We start from the raw sequence: 25,000 nt of genomic DNA, 5'->3' as shown, positions 1-25,000 counted from the left end.
GTTCCCCGCGCGCCGCTTCCGCCAGACTAGGAAGACGGCGGCTGAGGCCAGACGTCAAACTCCCAGAATTCTTCGCGCGCCACTTCCCCCCCTAACTAAGAAGACCGCGGCCGAGGTACTACGTCAAACTCCCAGAGTTCTTCCCTCGCCGCTTCCAACAAACTAGTAAAACCGCGGCTGAGGCGAGACGTCAAACTCCCAGAGTTCCCCGCGCGCCGCTTCCGGAAGACTAAAAACACGTCGGTCAAGAGGCGGGACTTCAACTCCCAGAGTTCTCCGCGCGGAAGAACAAGGCGGCCGCGGCCCAACGAGCGGCGAGATTTGGAGGAAAGGGGGGAGCGGGACTGCATCTCCCGGCATCCTCCGCGAGGGAGGCGTGTCCGGGCCCGAGCCGGCGTCGGCTCCATGGAGACCCCCGCGGCGGCCACCTTCACCCTGGCCTACTTGGTGCTGGCCTTCTGCTTCGTCTTGCCGCCCAGCGAGTTCCACCTGGCCGGCCTGACGGTGCAGAACCTGCTGGGCGGCTGGCTGGGCAGCGAGGACGCGGCCTTCGTCCAGTACCACCTGCGCAGGGGCACCGGCACGCTGCTGGCCCACGCCGCCCTGCCCTTGGGTGAGGGAGAGAGAGCCCCTCCCCACTCGCGGAGGGGGGAGACCCGGGGGAGGGGGTGACCCCCCCACAAAAGTGTCTTAAGGGGAGGGGGTCACCCCCAAAAGGGCCTTAAGGGGAGGGGGAGTGACCCCCAAAAAAGGGTCTTAAGGGGAGGGGGAGTGACCCCCAAAAAAGGGTCTTAAGGGGAGGGGGAGTGACCCCCAAAAAAGGGTCTTAAGGGGGAGGAGTGACCCCCAAAAAAGGGTCTTAAGGGGAGGGGGAGTGACCCCCAAAAAAGGGTCTTAAGGGGGAGGAGTGACCCCCAAAAAAGGGTCTTAAGGGGAGGGGGAGTGCCCCCACAAAAGGGCCTTAAGGGGAGGAGGAGTCACCCCCAAAAAGGGTCTTAAGGGGAGGAGGAGTCACCCCCAAAAAAGGGTCTTAAGGGGAGGGGGAGTGACCCCCCAAAAAAGGGTCTTAAGGGGAGGGGGAGTGACCCCCAAAAAAGGGTCTTAAGGGGAGGGGGAGTGACCCCCAAAAAAGGGTCTTAAGGGGGAGGAGTGACCCCCAAAAAAGGGCCTTAAGGGGAGGGGGAGTGACCCCCAAAAAAGGGTCTTAAGGGGAGGGGGAGTGACCCCCAAAAAAGGGTCTTAAGGGGGAGGAGTGACCCCCAAAAAAGGGCCTTAAGGGGAGGGGGAGTGACCCCCCAAATAGGGTCTTAAGGGGAGGGGGAGTGACCCCCCAAAAAAGGGTCTTAAGGGGAGGGGGAGTGACCCCCCCAAAAAAGGGTCTTAAGGGGAGGGGGAGTGACCCCCAAAAAAGGGTCTTAAGGGGAGGGGGAGTGACCCCCAAAAAAGGGTCTTAAGGGGGAGGAGTGACCCCCAAAAAAGGGCCTTAAGGGGAGGGGGAGTGACCCCCAAAAAAGGGTCTTAAGGGGAGGGGGAGTGATCCCCAAAAAAGGGTCTTAAGGGGGAGGAGTGACCCCCAAAAAAGGGCCTTAAGGGGAGGGGGAGTGACCCCCCAAAAAGGGTCTTAAGGGGAGGGGGAGTGACCCCCCAAAAAAGGGTCTTAAGGGGAGGGGGAGTGACCCCCAAAAAAGGGTCTTAAGGGGAGGGGGAGTGACCCCCAAAAAAGGGTCTTAAGGGGGAGGAGTGACCCCCAAAAAAGGGCCTTAAGGGGAGGGGGAGTGACCCCCCAAAAAGGGTCTTAAGGGGAGGGGTAGTGACCCCCCAAAAAAGGGTCTTAAGGGGAGGGGGAGTGACCCCCCAAAAAAGGGTCTTAAGGGGAGGGGGAGTGACCCCCAAAAAAGGGTCTTAAGAGGAAGGGGAGGGGCAGTGACCCCCCCAAAAGCTCTCAGGGTGGGGGAGACCCCCCCACAGGGTCTTAAGGGGGGGGGAGTGACCCCCAAAAAAGGGTCTCTGGTGGGGGAGACCCCCCACAAAAGGGTCTTAAGAGGAAGGGGAGTGACCCCCCAAAGGCTCTCAGGGTGGGGGAGACCCCCCCACACATGCAGGGTCTTAAGGGGAGGGGGAGTGACCCCAAAAAAGGGTCTGGGGTGGGGGAGACCCCCCACAAAAGGGTCTTAAGAGGAAGGGGAGGGGGAGTGACCCCCCCAAAGGCTCTCAGGGTGGGGGAGACCCCCCCACACACAGGGTCTTAAGGGGAGTGACCCCCCAAAAAAGAGTCTCGGGTGGGGGAGACCCCCCACAAAAGGGTCTTAAGAGGAAGGGGAGGGGGAGTGACCCCCCCAAAAGCTCTCAGGGTGGGGGAGACCCCCACACACAGGGTCTTAAGGGGAGGGGGAGTGAACCCCCCCAAAAGGGTCTCGGGTGGGGGAGACCCGAGGGAGGGGGAGGGAGTGACACCCCCCAAAAGGGTCTGCGGGGGAGTGAATGACCCCCCCCCCACACACACACACATATTCAGGGTCTAGGAGAAAAAAGGGAGGGGGGAGTGATCCCCCCAAAGGGTCTAGGAGGAAGGGCAGGGGCAGACCCCCCCCAAAGGGTCTAGGGCAGGGGTAGGCAACCTTGGCTCTTTTATGACTCGTGGACTTCAACTCCCAGAATTCCTCAGCCAGCATGGCTCAGCTTGGAAACCTCTCCCTTTCCCCTCAGCATGGCTGGCTGAGGAATTCTGGGAGTTGAAGTCCACGAGTCATAAAAGAGCCAAGGTTGCCGACCCCTGGTCTAGGGGCAAGGAGAAAGGGGAGGGGGAGGGAGTGACCCCCTCTCAGGGTCTAGCAGGAAGGGGAGGGCGATCCCCAAGGGGGAGGGGGAGGGAGGGAGTGACCCCCCTCTCAGGGTCTAGCAGGAAGGGGAGGGGGATCCCCAAGGGGGAGGGGGGGAGGGAGGGAGTGACCCCCTCTCAGGGTCTAGCAGGAAGGGGAGGGGGATCCCCAAGGGGGAGGGGGAGGGAGGGAGTGACCCCCCCTCTCAGGGTCTAGCAGGAAGGGGAGGGGGATCCCCAAGGGGGAGGGGGGAGGGAGGGAGTGACCCCCTCTCAGGGTCTAGCAGGAAGGGGAGGGGGATCCCCAAGGGGGAGGGGGGAGGGAGTGACCCCCCCTCTCAGGGTCTAGCAGGAAGGGGAGGGGGATCCCCAAGGGGGAGGGGGGAGGGAGGGAGTGACCCCCCCTCTCAGGGTCTAGCAGGAAGGGGAGGGGGATCCCCAAGGGAGAGAGGGGGAGGGGGGAGGGAGAGAGTGACCCCTCCCTCTCAGGGTCTAGCAGGAAGGGGAGGGGGATCCCCAAGGGAGAGAGGGGGACGGGGGAGGGAGTGACCCCCCCCAAAAGGGTCAGGGGGGAGAGAGGAGAAAGGGGAGGGGGAGAGGAAAAGGAGGGAAGGAAGAAAGGCCGGAGGAAGGAGGGAAGGAGAAAGAAACAGGAAGGGAAGAAAGAAGAAAAAAAAGGGGGAGTGAGGAAGGAGAGAAAGGAAAGGAGGGAAGGGAGAAAGCAAGGAGAAGAAAGGCAAAGAGGAGAGCAGGGCAGGAAAAAAAAACACAAAAAACTGGAGGAAGGACGAAAAGAACAACCGGAACAAGGAAGGAAATCGCTCGGAGGAGAGAGAGGCGAAAAACAACAACACACCTCCTCTTCCTCCTCCTCCTCCTCCTCCTCCTCCTCCTCCTCCTCCTCCTCCTCCTCCTCCTCCAGGCTACTACCTGGGCATGTGTTTGGCGGCGCCCGAAAAACAGCTCTGCACCCTCACCCGGGCGCCGGATGCGTGGAAGACTTTCCTAGCCGGGGCCCTCCTCCTCCTGACCCTCGCGGGCACCCTCGCCTACACCTGGTCGCGGGACGGCTGGGCCCACCACCCGCTGGTCCGAACCCTGGCCGGCTTCGCCCTGCCCCCGCACTCCGGCTGGCGGGCCGTGGCCGCCTCCATCGACACCGAGTTCCGCCGGATCGACAAGTTCGCCACGGGAGCCCCGGGGGCCCGGCTGATCGTAACCGACAGCTGGATCCTCAAAGTCACCACCTACTCCTTGCGGGTGGCCCGGCAGCGGGACATCCAGATGACCGTCGTCGACGCCAGGCAGCAGGCGCTCTTGCCAGACGCCGGCATGCCGGCCCAGTTCCTCACCATTCGCGTGGCCAGCGCCGACCCCCAAGTCAAGGCCTTCGACATCCGGTAATGGCTCGGCTCCTCCCCCCAGCAGTTGGGATGCTTGCGTGAGTGAGGCCCAGAGCGCTTTGCACGTCCCCGGGGGCTTTGCACGAGGGAAGCCCGGAGCACTGGTGTGTGTCTCCAAGGGCTTGTGCAGCTTGCACGAGGGAGAGTGCTTATGATGCACGAGTGAGGCTCAGAGTCCTTCCAGGAAAGAGCACGAGCACTCGCACGAGGCCCTGAATGCTTGCGTAAGTGAGGCCCAGAGCACCACATGTGTGTCCAGCCACCTGTAAAGCTTGCACAAGGGAGTCGGCCCGATTTGCTTGCATGAAAGACTGCAAGCACGTACGGGGTCCCAAGTGCTGGCACAAGTGAGGCCCAGGGTGCTTGCACGTCCCCGGGGGCTTTGCACGAGTGAGGCCCGGAGCACTTGCGCGTGTTTCCCAAGTGCTCGTGAAGCTTGCACGAGCGAGAGTGCTTATGATGCACGAGTGAGGCTCAGAGTCCTTCCAGGAAAGAGCATGAGCACTCGCACGAGGCCCTGAGCGCTTGCGTCAGTGAGGCCCAGAGCACTGACGTGTGTCCAAGCACCTGTAAAGCTTGCACCAGGGAGTCGGCCCAATTTGCTTGCATGAAAGACTGAAAGCACGTACGGGGTTCCAAGTGCTTGCACAAGTGAGGCCCAGAGTGCTTGCACGTCCCCGGGGGCTTTACACGAGTGAGGCCCGGAGCACTTGCGCGTGTCTCCAAGTGCTTGTGAAGCTTGCACAAGTGAGAGTTCTTACAATGCACGAATGAGGCTCAGAGTCCTTCCAGGAAAGAGCATGAGCACTCGTACGAGGCCCTGAGCGCTTGCATGAGTGAGGCCCAGAGCACTCACATGTGTGTCCGACCACCTGTGAACCTAGGAAGAGTGAATCTCACTGCCCATGCTGCTTGCATGAGAGGCCCAGAGTGCTTGCATTAAAGAGACTACAAGCAGGCATGAGGCCTCGAGCATTTGCATGAGGCCCAGAGCACTCACGTGTTCCAAGTGCACGAAGCTTCCATGAGTGAGGCCTAGAGTCCTTGCATGGAAGAGCATGAGCACTCGCACAAGGCCCTGAGCACTTGCATGAGTGAGGCCCACAGGACTCGTGTTTGAGCATCTGTGAAGCTTGGAACAGTGAGTCCCCGAGCATTCATGAGTGAGTCTCAGTTCCCATAATGCATGAGTTAGAGCGCTTGCACGAGTGAGGCTCAGTGCTTGCACAAAAGAGACCACAAGCTCTCGCACGATGCCCCAAGGACTGACGCATTTGAGTGTCCCCAAGCATTCACGAATGAGGTCCAGAGCCCTTGCACAAGTGCATCAGTGCCCAAGATGCTCGAACGAGTGAAGCCCAGAGCTCTCGCAGGAGTGGGACCCAGAGTGCTTGCACGAGTGAGGTTGAGTGCTTGCGTGAAAGAAACTAGAAGCACTTGCACAAGGCCCAGAGCACTCAAACGTGTCTGAGCACCTGTAAAGCTTGCTTGAGTCTGCCCATGATGCTTGAACAAGTGAGGCCCCAAGTGTTTGCACGAGAGAGGCCCAGAGTACTTGCATGAAAGATCACAAGCACTTGCACGAGGGCTCGAGTGCTGATGTGTGAGCACCCGTGTTCACGAGCGACACCAGACTCCTTGCACAAGTGAGCCTCAGTGCCCGTAATACTTGCACGAGGGAGGCCTCATGGCCTTGCACGAGTGAGGCCCCGAGCACTTGTGTGTCCAAGTACCTGTGAATCTTGCACGAGTGAGCCTGAGTGCCCATTATTATTGCACGAGTGAGCCCCCAAGGCCTCAAAAGTATGTCCGAGTACCCGTGAAGCTTGCAGAAGTGAGTCCCTGAGCATTCACGAGTGAGTCTCACTGCCTGTAATTCTTACATGAGGCCCTGATCGTGCATGAGTGAGGCCCAGAGCACTCACACGTGTCCGAGCACCTCTGAGTCCGTGAGCATTCGTGAGTGAGGCCCAGAGCCCTGGGACAAGTGAGTCTCGGAACCTGCAAGGATCGCACGGGCGAGGCCCAGAGCGCTCACACGGGCGAGGCCCAGAGCACTCGTGCGTGTGTCCGAGCACCTGTGAGTCCCCGAGCATTTGCGAGTGAGGCCCAGAGTCCTGGGACAAGTGAGTCTCGGCGCTCGCAATGCACAGATGAATCCCAGAGCACTCGCACTGAAAGAGCGCGGCGCGTTCGCACGAGTCCCGAACGCCAACTCGCGAGTCTCTCCGAGGGCCCGTGACGCTCCAGCCAGTCGCTCACGAGGCCCGCTTGTGTGGATCCGCCGCCAACCGGCAGCGTCTCGTGACCCTGCTCTAGATCTCCCTTTGGAAAGAGAAGGCCCTCCCCTTTCTCCCGGACCTGACCTCGGCTTCGTTTTCGCCGTCAGGCTCAACTCGTCGGAATACGGGGACCTGCAGGAGAAGCTCCAGGCCCCGATCCGGAACGCGGCGCAGGTGGTCATCCATCAGAGCCTGAGCGACCTCTTCCTGGAGACCTTCAGCGCCCTGGTGGAGCGCAACCAGACTTACTTACGGCCCAGCAACCAGGTGAAGCCCACTCCCGGTTTGGACCGGGGTGGGGGTGGGAGGAATTGCAGCAGGTCCCCCGCTTAACGACCGTCTGCTTAGTAACCGTTTCAGAGCGACCAAAGCTGGGCGGGGGGAGGGAAAAAAGGGGGATCCTGGGCCGGCTCTCGGCTTTCCAAGATAACAGGCGGTCCTTTCGCTTCCCGACGGGTTTCGTTTAGTGACCGAAGTTCATCGGTGCCGGAAAAGGGGAGCGAGGTATCGTATGTAAAGAGAACGGGAAAGCCTCCCGGCGCTGACGACGTTAGCTGGTGTTGCGGGGAGGGGGTCACGAAATGTCTGCAAGCAAAACCGCCCCGCTCAGAGGGCACCAAGGAACCCACAGCCCTTTGCCTTTCTCTCTTTCTTTTTCTTTTTCTTTCTTTTTTCTCTTTCTTTTTCTTTTTTCTCTTTTTCTTTCTTTTTCTTCCTTCCTCTCTCTTTCTTTCTTCTTCCTTCTTTCTCTTTCTGTTTCTTCTCTTTCTTGCTTTTTTCTTTTTCTTTCTTTTTTCCTTCTTTCCTTCCTCTTTCTTTTTTCTTTTTGCTCTTTTTCTGTTTCTTTCTTTCCTTCCTTCCTTTCCTTCCTCTTTCTTTCTCTTTTTCTTTTCTCTCTATTTCTTTGTTTCTTTCTTCTTTCCTTCCTTCCCTCTTTCTTTCTTTCCTTCCTTCCTTTTCTTTCTTTTTCTTTCTTTTTTCTCTTTTTCTTTTTTTCTTCCTTCTTTCCTTCATCTTCTTTCTTTCTTTCTTTCTTTCTTTCTTCCTTTTTCTTTCTTCCTTCTTTCCTTCCTTCCTTTTTTTCTTTCTGTTTCTTCCTTCTTTCCTTCCATCCTTTCTTTGTTTCCTTCCTTCCTTCCTTCCTTCCTTCTTCCTTTCTTTCTTTTTTCTCTTTCTTCCTTCTTTCCTTCCTTCCTTTCTTTTTTCTTTGTTTCTTCTTTCCTTCCTTCTTTCTTTTCTTTCTTTCTCTTTCCTTCCTTCCTTCCTCCATTCTTTTCTCCTCTTCCTCTTTCTCCTCTTCTTCCTCTTCCTCCTCCCCCTCCCCCTCCTCTCTACACTCTCCATTCTCTTCCAGCCCTGATGATGCTACGAAGCGGGATCACGAGATGTCTGCAAGAAAAAGCACTTGAGCTGAGAGGGCACCAAGGAACCCACAGCCCTTTGCCTTCTTTCTTTCTCTTTCTTTCTTTCTTTCTTTTTCTTTCTTTTTTCTTTCTTTCCTTTTTCTTTCTCTTTCTTTCCTTCTTTTTTCTCTTTCCTTCTTTCCTTCCTCCATTCTTCTTTTCCTTCTTCCTTTTTCTTTCCTTCCTTCCTTCTTCCATTCTTTTCTTCTTCCTCTTCCTCCTCCTCTTCTTCATCTTCTTCTTTCTTCACCTCCTCCTTCTTTCCCCCTCCTCCCTTTTAGCCCTGATGACGTTCCCTACTTGGGGGATGATGAAATGCCTGCAAGGAAACTACCAAGCTCAGAGACCACTAAGGACCCCACTATCCTCCTCCACCTCCTTTTTCTCCTTCCTTCCTTCCTTCCTTCCTTCCTTCCTTCCTTCCTTCCTTTTTTCCTTCCTTCCTTCCTTCCTTCCTTCCTTCCCCTTTTTTAGTACCAATGAGGTTCCCTATAGTTGGGTCCCGAGACGTCTTCCAGAAAACGTCCGCAGCTCAGAGGGGCCTCTGCTGACTCCACTCTTTCCTCCGTCCCTCCCTTGCCCCGCAGGAGCTGCAATTGTGCATCGGCTGCATGCAGATCCAGGCCAACGTCAAGCTGCTGAAAAACTGCCGGGAGCCGCACGAGGGCGAATGCCAGCCCTGCTTCTGCTACCCCATGTGGTGCCTCCTTTGCATGGGCAAGTGGTTCGCCAGCCAGCAGGACCAGCAACATCCCGAAACCTGGCTCTCCAGCCACGTGCCTTGTCCCACCTGCCGAGCCAAATTCTGCATTTTGGACGTCTGCTTGGTGCAGTGACGCGCGACGCGACGTGGCGGCGAGGCTCCGCAGAGAGAGAGAGAAAAAAAATCCGATCGGCTGCGTGTCTCTCGTTCCCGGGATGATCCTCGACAGGATTGAAAGATTCCTACAATTCCCCCCCACCCCTTTGATGGCTTGGCAGTTTCCCTTCGGTTCGATGGCTCTTCCGTGCTCGAGAAGTTCTTCCCGAAAGGTTGGGTGGACTTCGACTCCCAGAATCCCCAGCTGAGGGATTCTGGGAGTTGAAGTCCGCTCTTCTTAAAAGGGGGCCAGACGTCTGAAACGCAACTCTGGGATTGCGGGTTGCGACAAGTAAGACTGGCCTAAATTGGGACAGGATTTGGCAAGTTTCCGATGCTCTGCCCTAGTCCGCGGTTCCCTTCCCCTCCCCAAACTTTCTGATCCCAGAAATAGGAACGTCGTCGACAACAACAAACTTTCTTGTTTAAAAAAAAAATCCACTCCTCGGATTCAGGCTAAGTCTGCAAATCCTCTCATACAGCGGCATTAAAATGACCGATCTCCCTTCCACAGGGATAATACGTAGGACGATAAATCTAAATTATTGCGGGATTTTTCGAAGGATTTTCTCGGCAAAGGAGATGGGATTTAAGGCCCAGGAACTTGTGGGATTTTTTTTTAAAAAAAAAAATCACTTTTTTTCACCCCGTGAAGCTGAACATATAGCCGGAAGAAAAGGATCCGACGTTTGAAGTATTGCTGCACCAAAAAATTTAAGATGTTTGGGATGATAATCCCGTTGTTTTGGGGGGAAGGGTGAATTTTGGGAAGGGTGGGTGGGTGATAAAAAAAGGAGAACGACGATCCTTGGCACGTCTTTTTCTGACAATTTCCCAATTTCCCAACATGGGTTCCCCGAGTGTATTATTCCGTCGGGAGCCTTTGCATGCTGGCTGGAGAATTCTGGGAAATGAAGTCCACTCATTAAAGAATGCCAGCTGGGGGGATTCTGGGAGTTGAAGTCCACCCTTCTTAAAGCCTTGCCGGCTGGGGAATTCTGGGAATTGAAATCCACCTATTTTCAAATTGCTGAGATTTGAGACCCACCAATCTCACCCGAGAGACGAAGAGAAACCAATGAAAATCTCCATTTCGAAACCGACAAGATGCCCAGCCAGCATGCTTTAAGAGGGGTGGGCTTCAGCTCCCCAAATTAAAGCATGCAGGCTGGAGAATTCTGGGAGTGGAACTCCTCCCCTCTCAATGCATGCTGGCTAGGGCATTCTGGGAGTTGAAGTCAACCCCTCTTCAAGCGCCAAGGTCGAGAGAGAACATCCAAATGTCTCCAGCGAAAGAAAAACATGGAATTTTTAAAGGCATCCTCCCTCTTGTGAGCTACCAGACTGTGTTCCACCCACCCATAAACACTACTACACCTTTACATTTACTTTCAATCATTAAATCTCCGCTTCATTTGTCAGATTTCCCCCAAAGAACTCATCATGGGTGATTGGAACATTCCGATCAGTCCTTCGTCCCCCTTTTCAATGACCTTTAAATATTTATTCAGACTTTTATCCGAAGAGTTTATCCTTGGGCATTTTCCACCCATCCTGGAAACTTAAAACATCGCTACTCTTTAAAAAAAAAAACCGCAGGGTTGTCGGTCCCAGAAAATTATTAAGATTCCTTTTGTAGATCCCGTGGCAGATTCCTTGCCCTCGTAACGAAGCCGACGTTCTCTTTTTCCGATATTCCCGCAAGCCGAAAGGGTCGCATCCATTCGCCGAGTCGGACAACGAGGATTTAAGCAAAGTTAATTTCCACCCCACCCCCCAAAAAATATCTTGAACTCGCCACCGGTCCGGATGAGCCACGCCGAGAAAATATGCCCTATTTGCAAACGCAGCCGCTTACGTGAAAACCTGCCAGAACTTGCACCTTATCTTACACGCCTCGGTTTCCCAAAGTGTGTGGAACGTCAATTCCCAGAATTCCCCAGTCAGTGTAGCAAGCCGGTGAGAATTCTGGGTAAGTCTAGAAGTAAGTAAATCCTTCACTGGGTTTTTTTGATTTTGATTTTTTTTTCCAACTGCTCTTAAAACTTTGGGTGGTTTACTTGGTAGAAAAGGGAGGAGATTTTTAACTGAAAAAGAAAAAGTGAAAGATCAGTAACTTATTACCAAGCATTAGAAATTAAACATTCCAGTTGAGAAATATCTAGAAAAGCCTTATCCAGTATTATATTTACAACCGGAAGGAATCCTGTTTCGTTTCAACGTTCCGACGCGGAATCTGCTGAATAAAAAATTGCCACTTTCTGAGTTCAGATCCTCCTGGTTCCGTTTTGTTTGATCCCTCTGGATTTTAAGTCCCGTTACTGACTTCAGATTCGTTAAGGCAGGTAGTCCTCGACTTAAAAAAAAACCCGCAATAGAGCCCGAAATGGCCGTTGCTAAGTGAGACGATGGTTCTGTGAGCTTTGCCCCACCGCTCTGGCGACCTTTCTTGCCGCATTCGTGCAGCGACTCCCTGCGGCTGTTGAGTTTGCAATGCCATCATTTGGATCGCGTGACCCGCGGGGCGGCTGCAAGGGTCCTAGGTGCGAAAGTCCTTTTTTTCTCCCAGCGCCGCGGTAACTTTCAAAGCGTCACTAAATGAACCGTTGTAAGCCAAGGACGACCGTTGCTTTCGTAAGGTGAGGTTCCGCCTGCAGGCAAGGTGCCACAAAGGAACACTTTCGAGTGCGAGGGCTCATGAATTAAACTTTTCCCGCCGCTGCCATTTAGAACTTTGAACGGTCGCTAAACAGTCGTTAAGCGAAGTATCTGGATCTCTCGCAAGCCATTCTGGATGGCTCCCAGCCGTCAGACTTTCCGAAAGCAGAATCAACTATTGGCAAATGGGTCGTGGTGTGCTGCCCCCGTCGCACGTGCAATTAACTCTGGTTTAGTGAGTCTATTCACCAGCAGTTCACCCAGAACTGTCCCACTCGGGTCCAGCCGCAAATAGACCCAAGTTTAGACCCACCGAGCAGTTCCACACAACCCTTGAAAGTTGCTCAAACGTAACAACTCCGCCGAAACTTCAATCATTTGTCTGAAATTGTATAGGTTTCTCCTGCTTGAGCGGAGGGCTGGAGTAGAAGACCTCCACAGTCACTTCCAACTTATTATAATTGTTGTTGTTATTACTATTATTGTTACAAAGGCAGAAGCTTGTCCACCCCAGGGATAAAACACCCAGACACAAACTGAGCATCATCATCATCATCATTATTATGTCCGGGGAGTCATTCAAGGGAGACATCGCACAGACGAGAGAACTTAAAATTAAGACAGAACGTGATCTACTAATTTAAAAATGTTTTATTGCTGAGAAATCTCTTACAATCTATTTTACAAACTGCAGGAACGGGATCGTCGCCGTGAAGACGTCGCCTCCCTCCAAATAAAGAAATAAAAAAAAGAAATATACTGAATACATCTGTTCTTAATCGAACCTTTACATCTACATGATAATCCGCGTCATCCCGATTGTTACCACCACAACAGAGGTGTTAAATTAAGATTTTTGCACCAACTATCGTTTTAGCTCCTTTCATAAATATATATCTTGGTATCTCAGTTATTACATAGGTTTGACTACTTCTATTATCCTCTAACTAAGCGTAAAATCCCATTTTCCTTGTAACTTATTTTTAAAAAGCATTTTTGCGCGGTGTGGGTGGGTGTAGCTTCCCTCAGCAATTTGAATATTCGGAAATGTTTCTACCTGGGTCCTTTATACAAGGAGTCCTTGACTTATGACCATGATCATCCGTGCAGCGGCCTTCCGCAACTCCTGCAGGCTAGAGAAACTCCGCAGAAATCAAAATTAAATCAACATTTCCCCTGGTTAAGCCAAGGCAGCCGTTTGAAAGTCAGTTCCGCTTCATTTTTTTACAAACCTGGTTTTCTCACGGCGGAGCGAAATCGGGGCGGTCGCTAAGCGAATCGTGCGGAGGGTTATAAGGCGAACCTGGCTTCCCCAACGTTTTGAGCCCGCTCGTCCGAGGATCCGAAAGAGGGGACACGCATGCCAGCGGCGTCTGTCGCTAACGCACACCTGTTACCAAGCGTCTGAATTTGGAGATGCGACGGTCACAAAAGTGGGGAAAAGTCATCGTTAAGTCGCCACTAAATGAATGGTTGTTAAGTCGAGGCCCGCAACTTTTCCGGAAACATCTAGGATGCTGGCAAATTGTCTTTTTAAACACAAACTACAAAAAAATATATTTTGTTTTCTTGAGACCGTATGAGATGGGCAGTTGCCAAGAACTGGCCTGTAACACACCCAAATTGGTTCTTGATTCCGGGCATTGTCTTCTCCTGAAGGTGGTGTGTGCGTGTGTGCATGGGGACACGCAAACGCATGTGCGCACACACACACACACACACTTGTGTCCACAGCCATCTTAGCTGGGTAGCAAAAGGAAGACCTGAGACAACCGCTTGCAGATCGTGGTTGTGAATGGTGAATGGATGCCATTCACAGCCGTGTGCTTTTTGCACGTTTTGTAGCCGGGCAGTTGTGCGACGTCTTAGCATAGCTGGCCATCGCATGAGCTGGGACCTTGCCACCGTCCTAAATACAACCCACCTTTGGATCGCGTGACCGTGAGAATGCTGCGACAGTCGTAAGTGCGAGAACTGGTCGTACGTGCGAGGACCGGCGTTAAAAGTTTTTCCCCACTGCTGCCGTAACTCAAAGCGTCGGTAAAGAAACGGTTCCAAGCCGAGGACTACTTGAACTTTTTTTAAAAAAATTCCATTTATATCCGTTTAAATAGATTTTACTTCTTTTAATTTTGAAAGAGAAGATCAAGATGGAAACTTGTGAAGTTTACATTCTTCCCGGGGATGGAGAGCTTTCGTCATCGTCGATAATTCAAGTCGATGATAATTTTTTTTTAGGAAATTCAAGATTCAAATGCAAAATGTTTGGGCTCAGTCCGTCCTGCGGATCTTCAAAAAAAAAACAAAAAACCCACCCCGGCATTTTAAGTTTCTCCTTGTGTGAATCAGCCACACAAAATGAACCAACAAACACAATGGAGGGTTACCCCCAGTTCAGGATTTTCTCAACGGTGGGAACTGGAAGATGCGCGGCATTCAGTTCCCAGTACACCTGGACTTCCGACTCCCAGAATTCCCCCACGTGGGCTGGGGAGTCGGAGTCCACGCCACGTCACGTTGCTGAGGACTAGAAACGCCGTGGCGCATTCAACGGTGTGGACCTTTCGAAGGGGCGACCAGTTGACGACCGGCTTAGGCAATGTTGAGGTAGCACGACATCTTTTTAGTCCGTTCTCCAGTCCCCACGAAAGACTGAACGAGAAATGGGAAAGTTACAGCGGTTCATTCAGCGACCGTTTCGAAGTTACGACGGCGTTAAAGGAAAAAAAAGCCGCTTTTGACCTTTTTCACACTTAACAGCCTTGTAGCATCCCCGTGGTCATGTGATCAACCTTCAGATGTTTGGCAAGTGGCACGTACTTACGACGGTTCAAGTGTCCCGGCGTTCACGTGATCCCTTTTTGCGACCGTCTGACCAGTGAAGTCAACGGGGGAAGTCAGATTCGCTTAACAACCGGCTGGCTTAACTGAACTGGCGTGACTCGCTTAACAACTGTGGCAAGAAAGGTCATAAACCGGGACAAACAAATGTCTCACCTAACAACACATGGGTGGGGAGAGAGCTGAGTTGTCACAAATCGAGAACCACCTGTAGCAAGGCAGACAATCGTTGGAAGATGGGTCTTGTTGTCCTTCAAGCACGTTTGAACCCAGGTTGGGACGGTATCTCTTCTCACAAACTTGGGATATATATCCGGAGCCTAACAACGTGACACAACGCAAGTGGCAGACGCTCGGTCGGAAGGCGGCAAGTAAGGCGGACTATCGAAACACGGGAGAACGTCTCCGCAACTTCTGTTAACTAGGCTACGTAGAGAGGTAAGCCCGGTTTTGAGGGAACCGAATCATCCGATAGTCGTGGTACACAAACGCCACGGGGGGTGACTTTGCACAGCCAGCCCTGGGGAGGGTGTAGTGAAGTGGACTCATGAAAGCAGCAAGGTCAGGCTGGCAAAACACGGTAGGCCGCCTCTGTTAACAGCCGACGGTGGACATTCTTTAGCTGTGGAGGTCTTCTCTTTTTAACCTGCCCTGATGCAAACGATATAACTGAACGGTGGGCATTGCCAGGTTTTTGTGCGACCAACGGAGTGATGGGAAGAGGTTGCGTCTTCAACGAATCAAAAAGGCCGGGAAACTCGAACCAGTACCTCCCAAGACCATCATCCTTTTGACTCAACTGAGACACGAAGAAGCAGATCTTCTCATTAAAGTTTACAAACAGCGGCAGTGGATCATATCGAGTCGAGAGCAGTGACTCGGTGCTGGTGGGGAGCTCATGAAAGCAGCTACATCGCAGCAACCCAACGGTGGCACGGAGCTCGTTCAAGCAGCCGCATCTCAGTGTCCAGCATGGCTTTGGAGCTTATCGAAGCAGCTATGTCTCAACAACCAAGCGCTGATTGGAAGCTCATGACAACAACTACATCTCTAACATCCCGGCACCGGTTGGAAGCCCATGAAAACGGATGTATCTTGACAGCCCAGCACTGATTTGCAACATGTTAAATAGCTACGTCTCAACACCCAACAAGGCTTTAGTGCTCATTAAAGCACCTCCGTCTCAACAACCCAGCACTGCTTTGAAGCTCATAAAAGCAGCCATATTGCAAAAACCCAGCACTAGTTTGAAGCTCATTGAAGCAGTTACATCGCAACAACCCAGCATGGGTTTGCAGCGCGTCAAACAGCTACATCCCAAAGAACATCTAACAAGGCTTTTATGCTCACAACAACCCAGGCTGATTCCAGGGAAATGAAAGCAGCCGCATTTGAACAGTCTACCACCGCTTAAGTGCCCATGAAAGCAGCTACATCTCAACAAACCAGCACTAGTTCGAAGCTCATTAAAGCAGCTGCATGTGACAAGACAGCACGGCTTTGAAGTTGATAACAGCTACATCGCAACAACTCAGCAATAGTTCAAAGCTCATCAAAGCGGCTACATCTTGACAAACTAGCATTAGTTCAAAGCTCATTAAGGCAGCTGCATCTGACAACCCAGCACTCCTCTGAAGTTCATAAAAGCAGCTACAACTCAGCAACAGTTCAAAGCTCATCAAAGCGGCTACATCTCAACAAACTACTAGTTTGAAGCTCATTAAAGCAGCTGCATGACAACCCAGCACTGCTTTGAAGTTCATACAAGCAGCTACAACTCAGCAACAGTTCAAAGCTCATCAAAGCGGCTACATCTCAACAAACTACTAGTTTGAAGCTCATTAAAGCAGCTGCATCTGACAACCCAGCACTGCTTTGAAGTTCATACAAGCAGCTACAACTCAGCAACAGTTCAAAGCTCATCAAAGCGGCTACATCTCAACAAACTACTAGTTTGAAGCTCATTAAGGCAGCTGCATCTGACAACCCAGCACTCCTTTGAAGTTCATACAAGCAGCTACAACTCAGCAACAGTTCAAAGCTCATCAAAGTGGCTACATCTCAACAAACTAGTTCGAAGCTCATTAAGACAGCTGCATCTGACAACCCAGCACTGCTTTGAAGTTCACCCAAGCAGCCACACCTCAACAACTCAGCAAGTTCAAAGCTCATCAAAGCAGCTACATCTCAGCAGCCCATCACTGCTCTGAAGCTCATCAAAGCGGCTACATCTCAGCAGCCCACCACTGCTTTGAAGCTGACAAAAGCGGCTACATCTCAGCGAGCCAAATACTAGTTCAACACTGCTATACCTCAACAACTCAGCAAGTTCAAAGCTCATCAAAGCAGCTACATCTCAGCAGCCCATCACTGCTCTGAAGCTCATCAAAGTGGCTACATCTCAGCAGCCCACCACTGCTCTGAAGCTCATGAAAGCGGCTACATCTCAGTGACCCAAATACTAGTTCAAAGCTGCTATACCTCAACAACTCAGCAGTTTCAAAGCTCATCAAAGCAGCTACATCTCAGCAGCCCATCACTGCTCTGAAGCTCATGAAAGTGGCTACATCTCAACAGCCCACCACTGCTTTGAAGCTCATGAAAGTAGCTACCTCTCTTACTGGGACCGTGCGACCTCTCCTTTCTAGTTTGCCTCTCAAACTTCGCGCATTCTTAATGGGCCTTAATACAGTAAAGTACATCTTCCTCGCCAGAATCTGGAGAGCTTAAAAGTGACAGGCTGTTGCATATTTGCTTCCCACATCTGGAAAGCCCAACTTTGGCTGTGTAATTCATCTGAAACAACAGGAAGGCCTTTGCCGTCTCGCGACACGTGCCACCAGGGCCGTACGAGGGCAGAAGCGATACGATTTGCTATAAAAAAAGGGCAAGAAGGAAACATCACAGATGGACTCGTTCCGACCAGGAGAAGTTGGACCGCACTTTGTCCAACCCGCAAATTGCGTTCCAACGGCCTCAGCTTTCTGCAAGCTCGTGAAAGCCGGTGCTTATTAATAAAAAAAGGGGGCAACCAGGTTCCTCCTTATTTTGAACACGGCTCTCCTCCTACACAACCTACAATTAAACGCAGCAGAAGGGACAAACAACAGCAGCAAGCTTTTAGGAAACGAGAGAAGAAATATTGATGAGTATTTGTAGCTCAGTGATGGACTCTGGAGTCCTTGGTGCTCTCTGAGCTGGGTGGTTTTCTTGCCGACGTTTCACGTCCCAACTAGGGAACGTCATCAGCGCTAGAAGAGTCGGGCGTGCAGATGAGGACGACGGCGACTGCAGGATCCTTGGTGCTCTGTGAGCGTGGTCCTTTCTTTTGTCAAACTTTCAGGACCCAACTAGGGAACATCACCAGCGCTACGAACGGAGTAGGATTTGTGGGGGGGAGGAGGAGGAGGACTGTGGGGATCCTTGGTGCTCTCCGAGGTGGGTGGTTTTCTCGCAGACGTTTCATGACCCAATTAGGGAACATCATCAGTGCTAGAAGGGAGTTGGGTGTAAAGAGAGGAGGAGGAGGAGAACTGCGGGATCCTCGGTGCCCTCGAAGCTTGTTTTCTCACCGATGCTTCACGACCCAACTAGGAAACATCCTCAGGGCTAGAACGGAGTAGGATTTGCGGAGAGGAAGAGGAGGGAGGACTGCCAGGATCCTGGGTGTGCTCTGAGCTCAGCCCTTTCTTCGCAAACGTTTCCCGACCCAACTTAAGGAACGACGTCAAGGCTAAAAGGGACTGTGTATAAACAGAGAGCAATCCCGCCCCTTTTTCCTTCTACCACTGATGATGTTCCCTAGTTGGGTCACGAGACGTCAGGGAGAAAATCGCCGAGCGCAAGAAATAAGAGACAGAGTAGTCCGCTTCAGGGCGAGAACTCAACTCTCGGCCGTGATCTTAAGACTCAAGCGGTGTGACAACCTCGCCGTACCTTTCCTCCGCCTGTCGGCACATGCACTCTTTTGCTCGCCGGAAGCTCCAGCCCCTTAAAATCTTCCGCCCTGCGTTGCGCACAGCAAGTCAAAAAGTAACGGGTCGAGAAAATCGAGGGGGACGACTCGGAGGGGAGACGGAAGATCCAGCTCAAAAGGAGCCCGTAGTAAGAAGCAAATCTGAAGGCGAAGCCCCTGGATTGAGTAGATACACCTTGGTAAAACCCACCCCCCGCTCTTCCCTCGACCCAATTCCCCAACACGGTCCCGGAATCCACAGCTTCAGACTGTTTATTTCAATTGCTCCCACAGCAAAAGTCACAGCAGCTCGGCGACTCCGAATCCCGTCACGGGCCCGGCGTGCAGTTCCAACCGACGACGCGCCAGGATCCAGAAGCTGACGGGCAGCACCTCGCCTTAAATATTAAATACTTTCCTTTTAGCCATACGTGATTTTGTCGAGAAAGACGGAACGTCCGTGAAACGATCCCAGGGAGGAATTCCTCGGCGGGGCTTTCTTCCCTGCCGAGCGAGACATTCCCGAGGGGAAACGAGGAAGCCGACGAGCCGCACAGACCGCCTCGGGAACGAGGCGCGCCGCTCTCTTTCCTCGTCAGGCGACATCGACGTCGCCGAGTTTCGTTGTTGTTTTTTTAAAAAAAGAAACTTTCGGTTTTACTCGAGAAATACAAAATCCACCGGGAACCAAAAAAAAAAGCCCTTCGGGAACTTTGGCGCTCCGTTTCCCGCGCTTCTCTAAAGCAGTGAGTCGTCTGTGCAACCGCCTTCCAGTCCGTACCGGAACTCCTGCAGGTTGGAGACGCCGTAAAAATGGACGAAGGCCGCGGCCACCACCAGGACGTGGAAAATTTGGTGGGACTGGAACTGCAGAAAAGACAAAAAAAAAGCACAACGATTCGAGATTGGGGGGGTGAACCACCGCAAGCGGGAGGCCGGTTTTGGTCGAAAGGAACCGTCCGGTTTTACCGTATCCTGCCTAATCCTCGGTCCTAACGTCCCGGTTGGACGCGGGTGAGGTTAGGATCGGTGTCCTGAGCGACTAGCGCCTTTTTTAGGCCGCTCACGAGAAGCGGCTGCTAATGCTTAAACCTGCTTCCCCCTCCTTGGAAGACCCCTACTGGGCCGGGGATGATGGGGATCTGGCGGCTGACTTATGCACAAGTAGTCCTCGGCTAACAACTTAGCGACAGTGCAAAGTTACAACGTCGCTGGGGAAAAAAAGGGACTTCATCACCATTCTTGACATATCCAACTGTCGCAGCGTCGCGGTGAACACGGACGCTCGGCAATCGATGCGTATTTATGACGGTCACAGCGTCCCGGGATCAAAATTCAGTCACTGGGCAACCCAACTTGTATTTACAACGGTTGCAGCGGGCCGGGGTCACGTGGATCAAAATTCAGACGCTCCGCAACCGACTCGTATTTACGACGGTCGCAGCATCCCAGGGGGCATGCGATCAAAATTCAGACGCTTAGCAACCGACTCGTCTTTATGACGGTCGCAGCATCCCAGAGGGCATGCGATCAAAATTCAGACGCTTAGCAACTGACTCGTATTTACGACGGTCGCAGCGTCCCGGGGTCACGTGATCGAAATTCGGACGCTGGGCCACCGACTCGGCATTTGCGAACAGTTGAGGTCAGTTGCGGTAAGTCGTGGACTAGCTGCGAGACTGGTTTTCCCCACGGGAGGACTTATCTCGATCTGTTTGGACTACAATTCCCATCACTGCCTCCTCAGCGCCTTGAAAACCTCAGCAGGACTAGGAACTCACCCAAATGTCAAACTTGCCCGGGAAGAACCGTTCGGGAATACGAGCGGCGTAGAGGCCGGCTCCGGTGATGTACATCACGGCCATCAGGAAGAACCATCCCATCTGCCCCACTGTGGTGGCCTTGGCAAAGCCCTCCGCGATGGTGAAGTGCATTGTGGGTACCACGCCGCTCAGGCCCAGCCCGAGAAAGACCCCTAGGAGAGGAATGAGACGCCCGTCAGCATCTCGGCAAGGGATTCTGGGAGTTGAAGTCCTCCCCTCTTAAAGCATGCTGGATGGGGGATTCTGGGAGTGGAAGTCCTCCCCTCTTAAAGCAGGCCGGCTGGAGGATTCTGGGAGTGGAAGTCCTCCCCACTTGAAGCATGCCAGCTGGGGGATTCTGGGAGTTGAAGGCCACCCCAATTGAAGCATGCCAGCTGGGGGATTCTGGGAGTGGAAGTCACCCCCTCTTAAACCAGGCCAGCTGGGGGATTCTGGAAGTGCCCTCCTCTTAAAGCATGCCGGTTGGGGGATTCTGGGAGTGGAAGTCCTCCCCTCTTAAAGCATGCCGGTTGGGGGATTCTGGGAGTGGAAGTCCACCCCTCTTAAAGCATGCCGGCTGGGGGATTCTGGGAGTGGAAGTCCACCCCTCTTAAAGCATGCCGGTTGGTGGATTCCGTCCGTACCCGCTCGGGTCTGCCTGTGTTTGGGGGTGGCGAAGCGGTCCCACTGAGCGACGATAATGGCGGAGATGCCCAGGACGCAGACGATGGACAGATAAATGAGTCGCGGCTGGGGAGAGCAGTAGAAGGAGTAGTAAAGCCACGGCACAAAACTCCCCATAATCAGCAAAGCGATTCCGGAATAATCCAACCTGGGAAAGGGACAACGGAAAGGAGAGCGCGTCATAAGAAATAACAGGAAGTTCTCCACTTACGACTTACCTGTTTAATGACCGTTTCCTCCTAAGAAAGACTCAAAGTTCCCACGGTACTGAAGAAAGACTTTTATCTCTGGTGCTCACACTTACAACCGTCGGGAGTCACGGGAGACAAATTCGGATGCTCAGCAACCGACTCGGATTTACGACGGCTACAGCGTCCCAGGGTCACGTGATCACGATGTACGGCCTTTCCCAGCCGGCTTCTCACAAGCCGGCTTCGCTTAAGACCCTGTGACTCGCTTAACGACTACCGGAGATTCGCTTAACAGCCGTGGCAAAACATACGGCTCCTCCAATTTCACAATCGCTGTTCGGATCAAGCGAAATTCCGCTCTTTCTTAAATTAGGGTCGCGAGTCAAGGATTATTAATATTAATCGGCCCGTCCTCGCACTTACGACCATCACGGCGTTGCCCCGGTTCCGTGATTCCAAATTTGGCTGCTTGGCAAACGGTGACCATTGGTACAGGCAGCCCTTGACCGGTGACCGCGATGAATGCCCCAAATCTGTGTTGCAAAGTGAGACAGTCATTCAGTGAGGTCCCCGCTTTACGACCTTCCTTGCCGCTCTGATTAAGTGAAAGGCTGCAGCTGTTAAATTAGTCACAAGTTTGCTGAAATGTATCTTGACTTCCCCACTGATTGTCAGAAGTTCACAAAAGGGGATCACACGACCCCGGGATGCTGCGACCGTCATAAAACAGGAACTAGGGGCCAAGCTTCGCCGCACCCTTGGCGAGCGAAAGGCCGCCAAGGGTGCGGCGATGGTCATAAGTGTAAAACACGCCCCAAGCTTCCTTTTTTGTCAGTGATGTAACTTCAGCTGGTCAGGAAATGAACTGTCGTAATTCGAGGACTACCTTGACTTATGAATGTTCATTTAGTGACCAAACGTCATCACTAAAGGATGTTTCAATGAATCTGGGTTCCCCACTGACTCTGTTATTCTATGATTCTGTAAGGGGTTGCCTGCTCGAGCAGGGGGTTGGACTAGATGACCTCCAAGGTCCCTTCCAAGTCTGTCATTCTATGATTCTGCAAGGGTCTCCTGCTTGAGCAGGGGGTTGGACTAGATGACCTCTGAGGTCCCGTTCAACTCCAGGAGTCTATCATTCTCTAAGGATCTCCTCCTTGAGCAGGGGGTTGGACTAGATGACCTCTAGGTCCCTTCCAACTCTATTATTCTACGATTCTATAGGGGTGTCCTGTTTGAGCAGGGGGTTGGACTAGATGACCTCCAAGGTCCCTTCCAAGTCTGTCATTCTATTATTCTGCAAGGGTCTCCTGCTTGAGCAGGGGGTTGGACTAGATGACCTCTGAGGTCCCGTTCAACTCCAGGAGTCTATCATTCTCTAAGGATCTCCTCCTTGAGCAGGGGGTTGGACTAGATGACCTCCAGGTCCCTTCCAACTCTATTATTCTACAATTCTATAGGGGTGTCCCGTTTGAGCAGGGGGTTGGACTAGATGACCTCCAGGTTCCTTCCAACTCGTATTATTCTACGATTCTGTAGGGGTGTCCTGTTTGAGCAGGGGTTGGACTAGATGACCTCCAGGGTCCCTTCCAAGTCTGTCATTCTATGATTCTATAGGGGTGTCCTGTTTGAGCAGGGGGTTGGACTAGATGACCTCCAGGGTCCCTTCCAGCTGTGTCATTCGTGGGAAAACGCTCCCACCCAACCTCCTTGGCCTTCCACGCCAGGAGGCCGACTTCGAACGGGCCACGAAAAGTCCCTTTTTTGCAACAGGGACGCTGTCACTTCGGGCGCGCGCGCCGTCGTAAGTCAAGGACAGGCGGCACGTGTACACAAACACACACACACACACACACACACACACACACACACAGAGACACGGAACTGGCCTCTCTTTCCCCACTCACTTGGAGAAGGTCCGGGACACCTTCTCCGAATGGCAGTAGACGGTGTGGAAGAGCCAGGAGAAGCTGAGACATAGCACGGCGCCTAGGAAGAACATCCCGAAGACCACTTTCTCCTGCAGGGGCGCCAGGAAGTACATGTTCGGCCGCAGCATCGTCAGGACCCCCAGACACAGGAAGAGCACGAAGCCTGGCGGGGAAGGGGAAACAGGCAGGGTCAGGGACAGCCATCACCAGGAGACGGGGAGTTCTAGTCCCGCCTTAGGCACGAAAGCCAGCTGGGTGACTTTGCGCCAATCACCAGGAGACGGTGAGTTCTAGTCTCACCTTGGGCACAAAAGCCGGCTGGGTGACTTTGGGCCAATCACCAGGAGACGGTGAGTTCTAGTCTCACCTTGGGCACAAAAGCCGGCTGGGTGACTTTGGGCCAATCGCCAGGAGACGGTGAGTTCTAGTCTCGCCTTGGGCACAAAAGCCGGCTGGGTGACTTTGGGCCAATCGCCAGGAGACGGTGAGTTCTAGTCCCGCCTTAGGCACGAAAGCCGGCTGGGTGACTTTGGCCCAATCGCCAGGAGACGGAGAGTTCTAGTACTGACTTACACATGAAAGGAAGCTGGGTGACTTTGCGCCAATCACCTGGAGACAGAGAGTTCTAGTACCGCCTTGAATATCAAAGCTGGCTGGGTGACTTTGGGCCAATCACCAGGAGATGATGAGTTCTAGTCCCGCCTTAGGCACGAAAGCCGGCTGGGTGACTTTGGGCCAATCGCCAGGAGACGGTGAGTTCTAGTCCCGCCTTAGGCACGAAAGCCGGCTGGGTGACTTTGGGCCAATCGCCAGGAGACGGGGAGTTCTAGTCCCGCCTTACCAGGAAAGCCAGCTGGGTGACTTTGAGCCAATCACCAGGAGACGGGGAGTTCTAGTCCCGCCTTACCAGGAAAGCCAGCTGGGTGACTTTGAGCCAATCACCAGGAGACGGAGAGTTCTAGTCCCGCCTTAGGCACGAAAGCCAGCTGGGTGACTATGGGCCAATCGCCAGGAGACGGGGAGTTCTAGTCCCGTCTTAGGCATGAAAGCCAGCTGGGTGACTATGGGCCAATCGCCAGGAGACAGAGAGTTCTAGTACCGCCTTGAGTATCAAAGCTGGCTGGGTGACTTTGGGCCAATCACCAGGAGACGGTGAGTTCTAGTCCGGCCTTAGGCATGAAAGCCAGCTAGGTGATTTTGGGCCAATGACTAGGAGACTGAGAGTTCTAGTCCCGCCTTAGGCACGAAAGCCAGCTGGGTGACTTTGCGAGGAATGTTGAGTGTGTGTGTGTGTGTGTGTGTGTCACGATTCGAACTCGGCTCCAGGTTTCGGAGACGGGCCGATCCGGAGGGCGGGAAAGGAAGCGGGACGGGGTAGGGTGGGGATGGGGGGAAAGAAAAGAAAAGAAAGGACGCAGCTCTCGTTGTCACCTAGCAGGTGCGTCCAGATGTTGCCGGTCTCGGTGTGGATGCGAAAGATGCTCTTGAAGCAGGCGCGGAAGGACGGCATGGGGGGCCGGTGGCCGTGAAGCAGGTAGTCGTTGTCCTTCAGCCAGTCGGGCAGGACGTCGTAAGGGATGACCCGCCATCGGCCTTCCCAGACCTGAGAGACGGAAACCAACGAAACCTGGTTACTCTCGGCGCAGCCTACCTCGTAGGGTTGGCGTTGGGGAAGGATTCTGCCCGCGCACACACACGCAGCCCCGAGAGACCGCCGCCCTCTTTCCCCCTAGAGAGACAACGGTTCGGTTGGAGAGAAAAGAAGGTGGTGGAGAGAGAGAGAGAGAGAGAGAAAAAGAAGGAAGGGGGAAGTCCTCGGAAGCAGGAGCCGAACGGAGCCCTCGGCTTACGTCGGTAAGTGAGACGTTTGTTAAGAGAGGGGGGCGGCGCGTTGCCCCGTTGTACGACAGGGAAAGGCTGGCGTTAGCCGTAACGCTCCCTTTGGAGGCCAACGTTTTCTGGCGGGGACATTAAAATGGAATGGAATGGAAAGGAATGGAATGGAGAAAGGAAAATAGAATAGAATAAAGAATAGAATAAAGAATAGAATAGAATAGAATAGAAGAGGAAAGGAGAATAAAATAGAACAAAGAATAGAATAAAGAATAGAATAGAATAGAATAGAATAGAAAATATTATAGAATAGAATACAGAACATAGAATAGAATGGAAA

General features: G+C 52.9%; 2 protein-coding genes across 2 annotated transcripts in view; one reads left to right on the top strand and one right to left on the bottom strand.

Annotated features, from left to right (window-relative positions):
* The first annotated feature begins 392 nt into the window (after positions 1-392).
* TMEM129 (transmembrane protein 129, E3 ubiquitin ligase) lies at positions 393-11,030 on the top strand. The gene is made up of 4 exons (XM_083380142.1): positions 393-613; positions 3,741-4,218; positions 6,611-6,770; positions 8,494-11,030. Exons 1-4 carry the CDS (start codon positions 406-408, stop codon positions 8,740-8,742), a joined length of 1,095 nt encoding a protein of 364 aa, XP_083236268.1. The 5' UTR covers positions 393-405; the 3' UTR covers positions 8,743-11,030.
* Positions 11,031-18,191: 7,161 nt separating this feature from the next.
* LOC310650574 (adiponectin receptor protein 1) overlaps positions 18,192-25,000 on the bottom strand; it is a gene marked incomplete at its 5' end in the record, with an annotated part of 10,032 nt that continues 3,223 nt past the window's right edge. The window contains 5 exons of the mRNA XM_083380143.1: positions 18,192-19,086; positions 20,001-20,194; positions 20,666-20,853; positions 22,804-22,990; positions 24,259-24,430. Of these exons, the coding sequence (XP_083236269.1) occupies positions 18,958-19,086; positions 20,001-20,194; positions 20,666-20,853; positions 22,804-22,990; positions 24,259-24,430 (870 nt within the window). The remainder of the gene's footprint in view (positions 19,087-20,000; positions 20,195-20,665; positions 20,854-22,803; positions 22,991-24,258; positions 24,431-25,000) is intronic.

This window comes from Vipera ursinii (genome assembly GCF_947247035.1).
Source record: "Vipera ursinii genome assembly, contig: scaffold_153, whole genome shotgun sequence".
Taxonomy (NCBI): Eukaryota; Metazoa; Chordata; class Lepidosauria; order Squamata; family Viperidae; genus Vipera; species Vipera ursinii.
Note: the sequence above shows the minus strand (reverse complement) of the source record. Positions and strands in the feature narration are given on the sequence as shown.

Bases quoted from the DNA above. Each gene is read 5' to 3' on its own strand.
- TMEM129 (XM_083380142.1), top strand. From the start codon at position 406: ATGGAGACCCCCGCGGCGGCCACCTTCACCCTGGCCTACTTGGTGCTG. The intron at 614-3,740 runs GTGAGGGAGAGA...CTCCTCCTCCAG, and splicing joins CCACGCCGCCCTGCCCTTGG to GCTACTACCTGGGCATGTGT. The intron at 6,771-8,493 runs GTGAAGCCCACT...CTTGCCCCGCAG, and splicing joins ACTTACGGCCCAGCAACCAG to GAGCTGCAATTGTGCATCGG.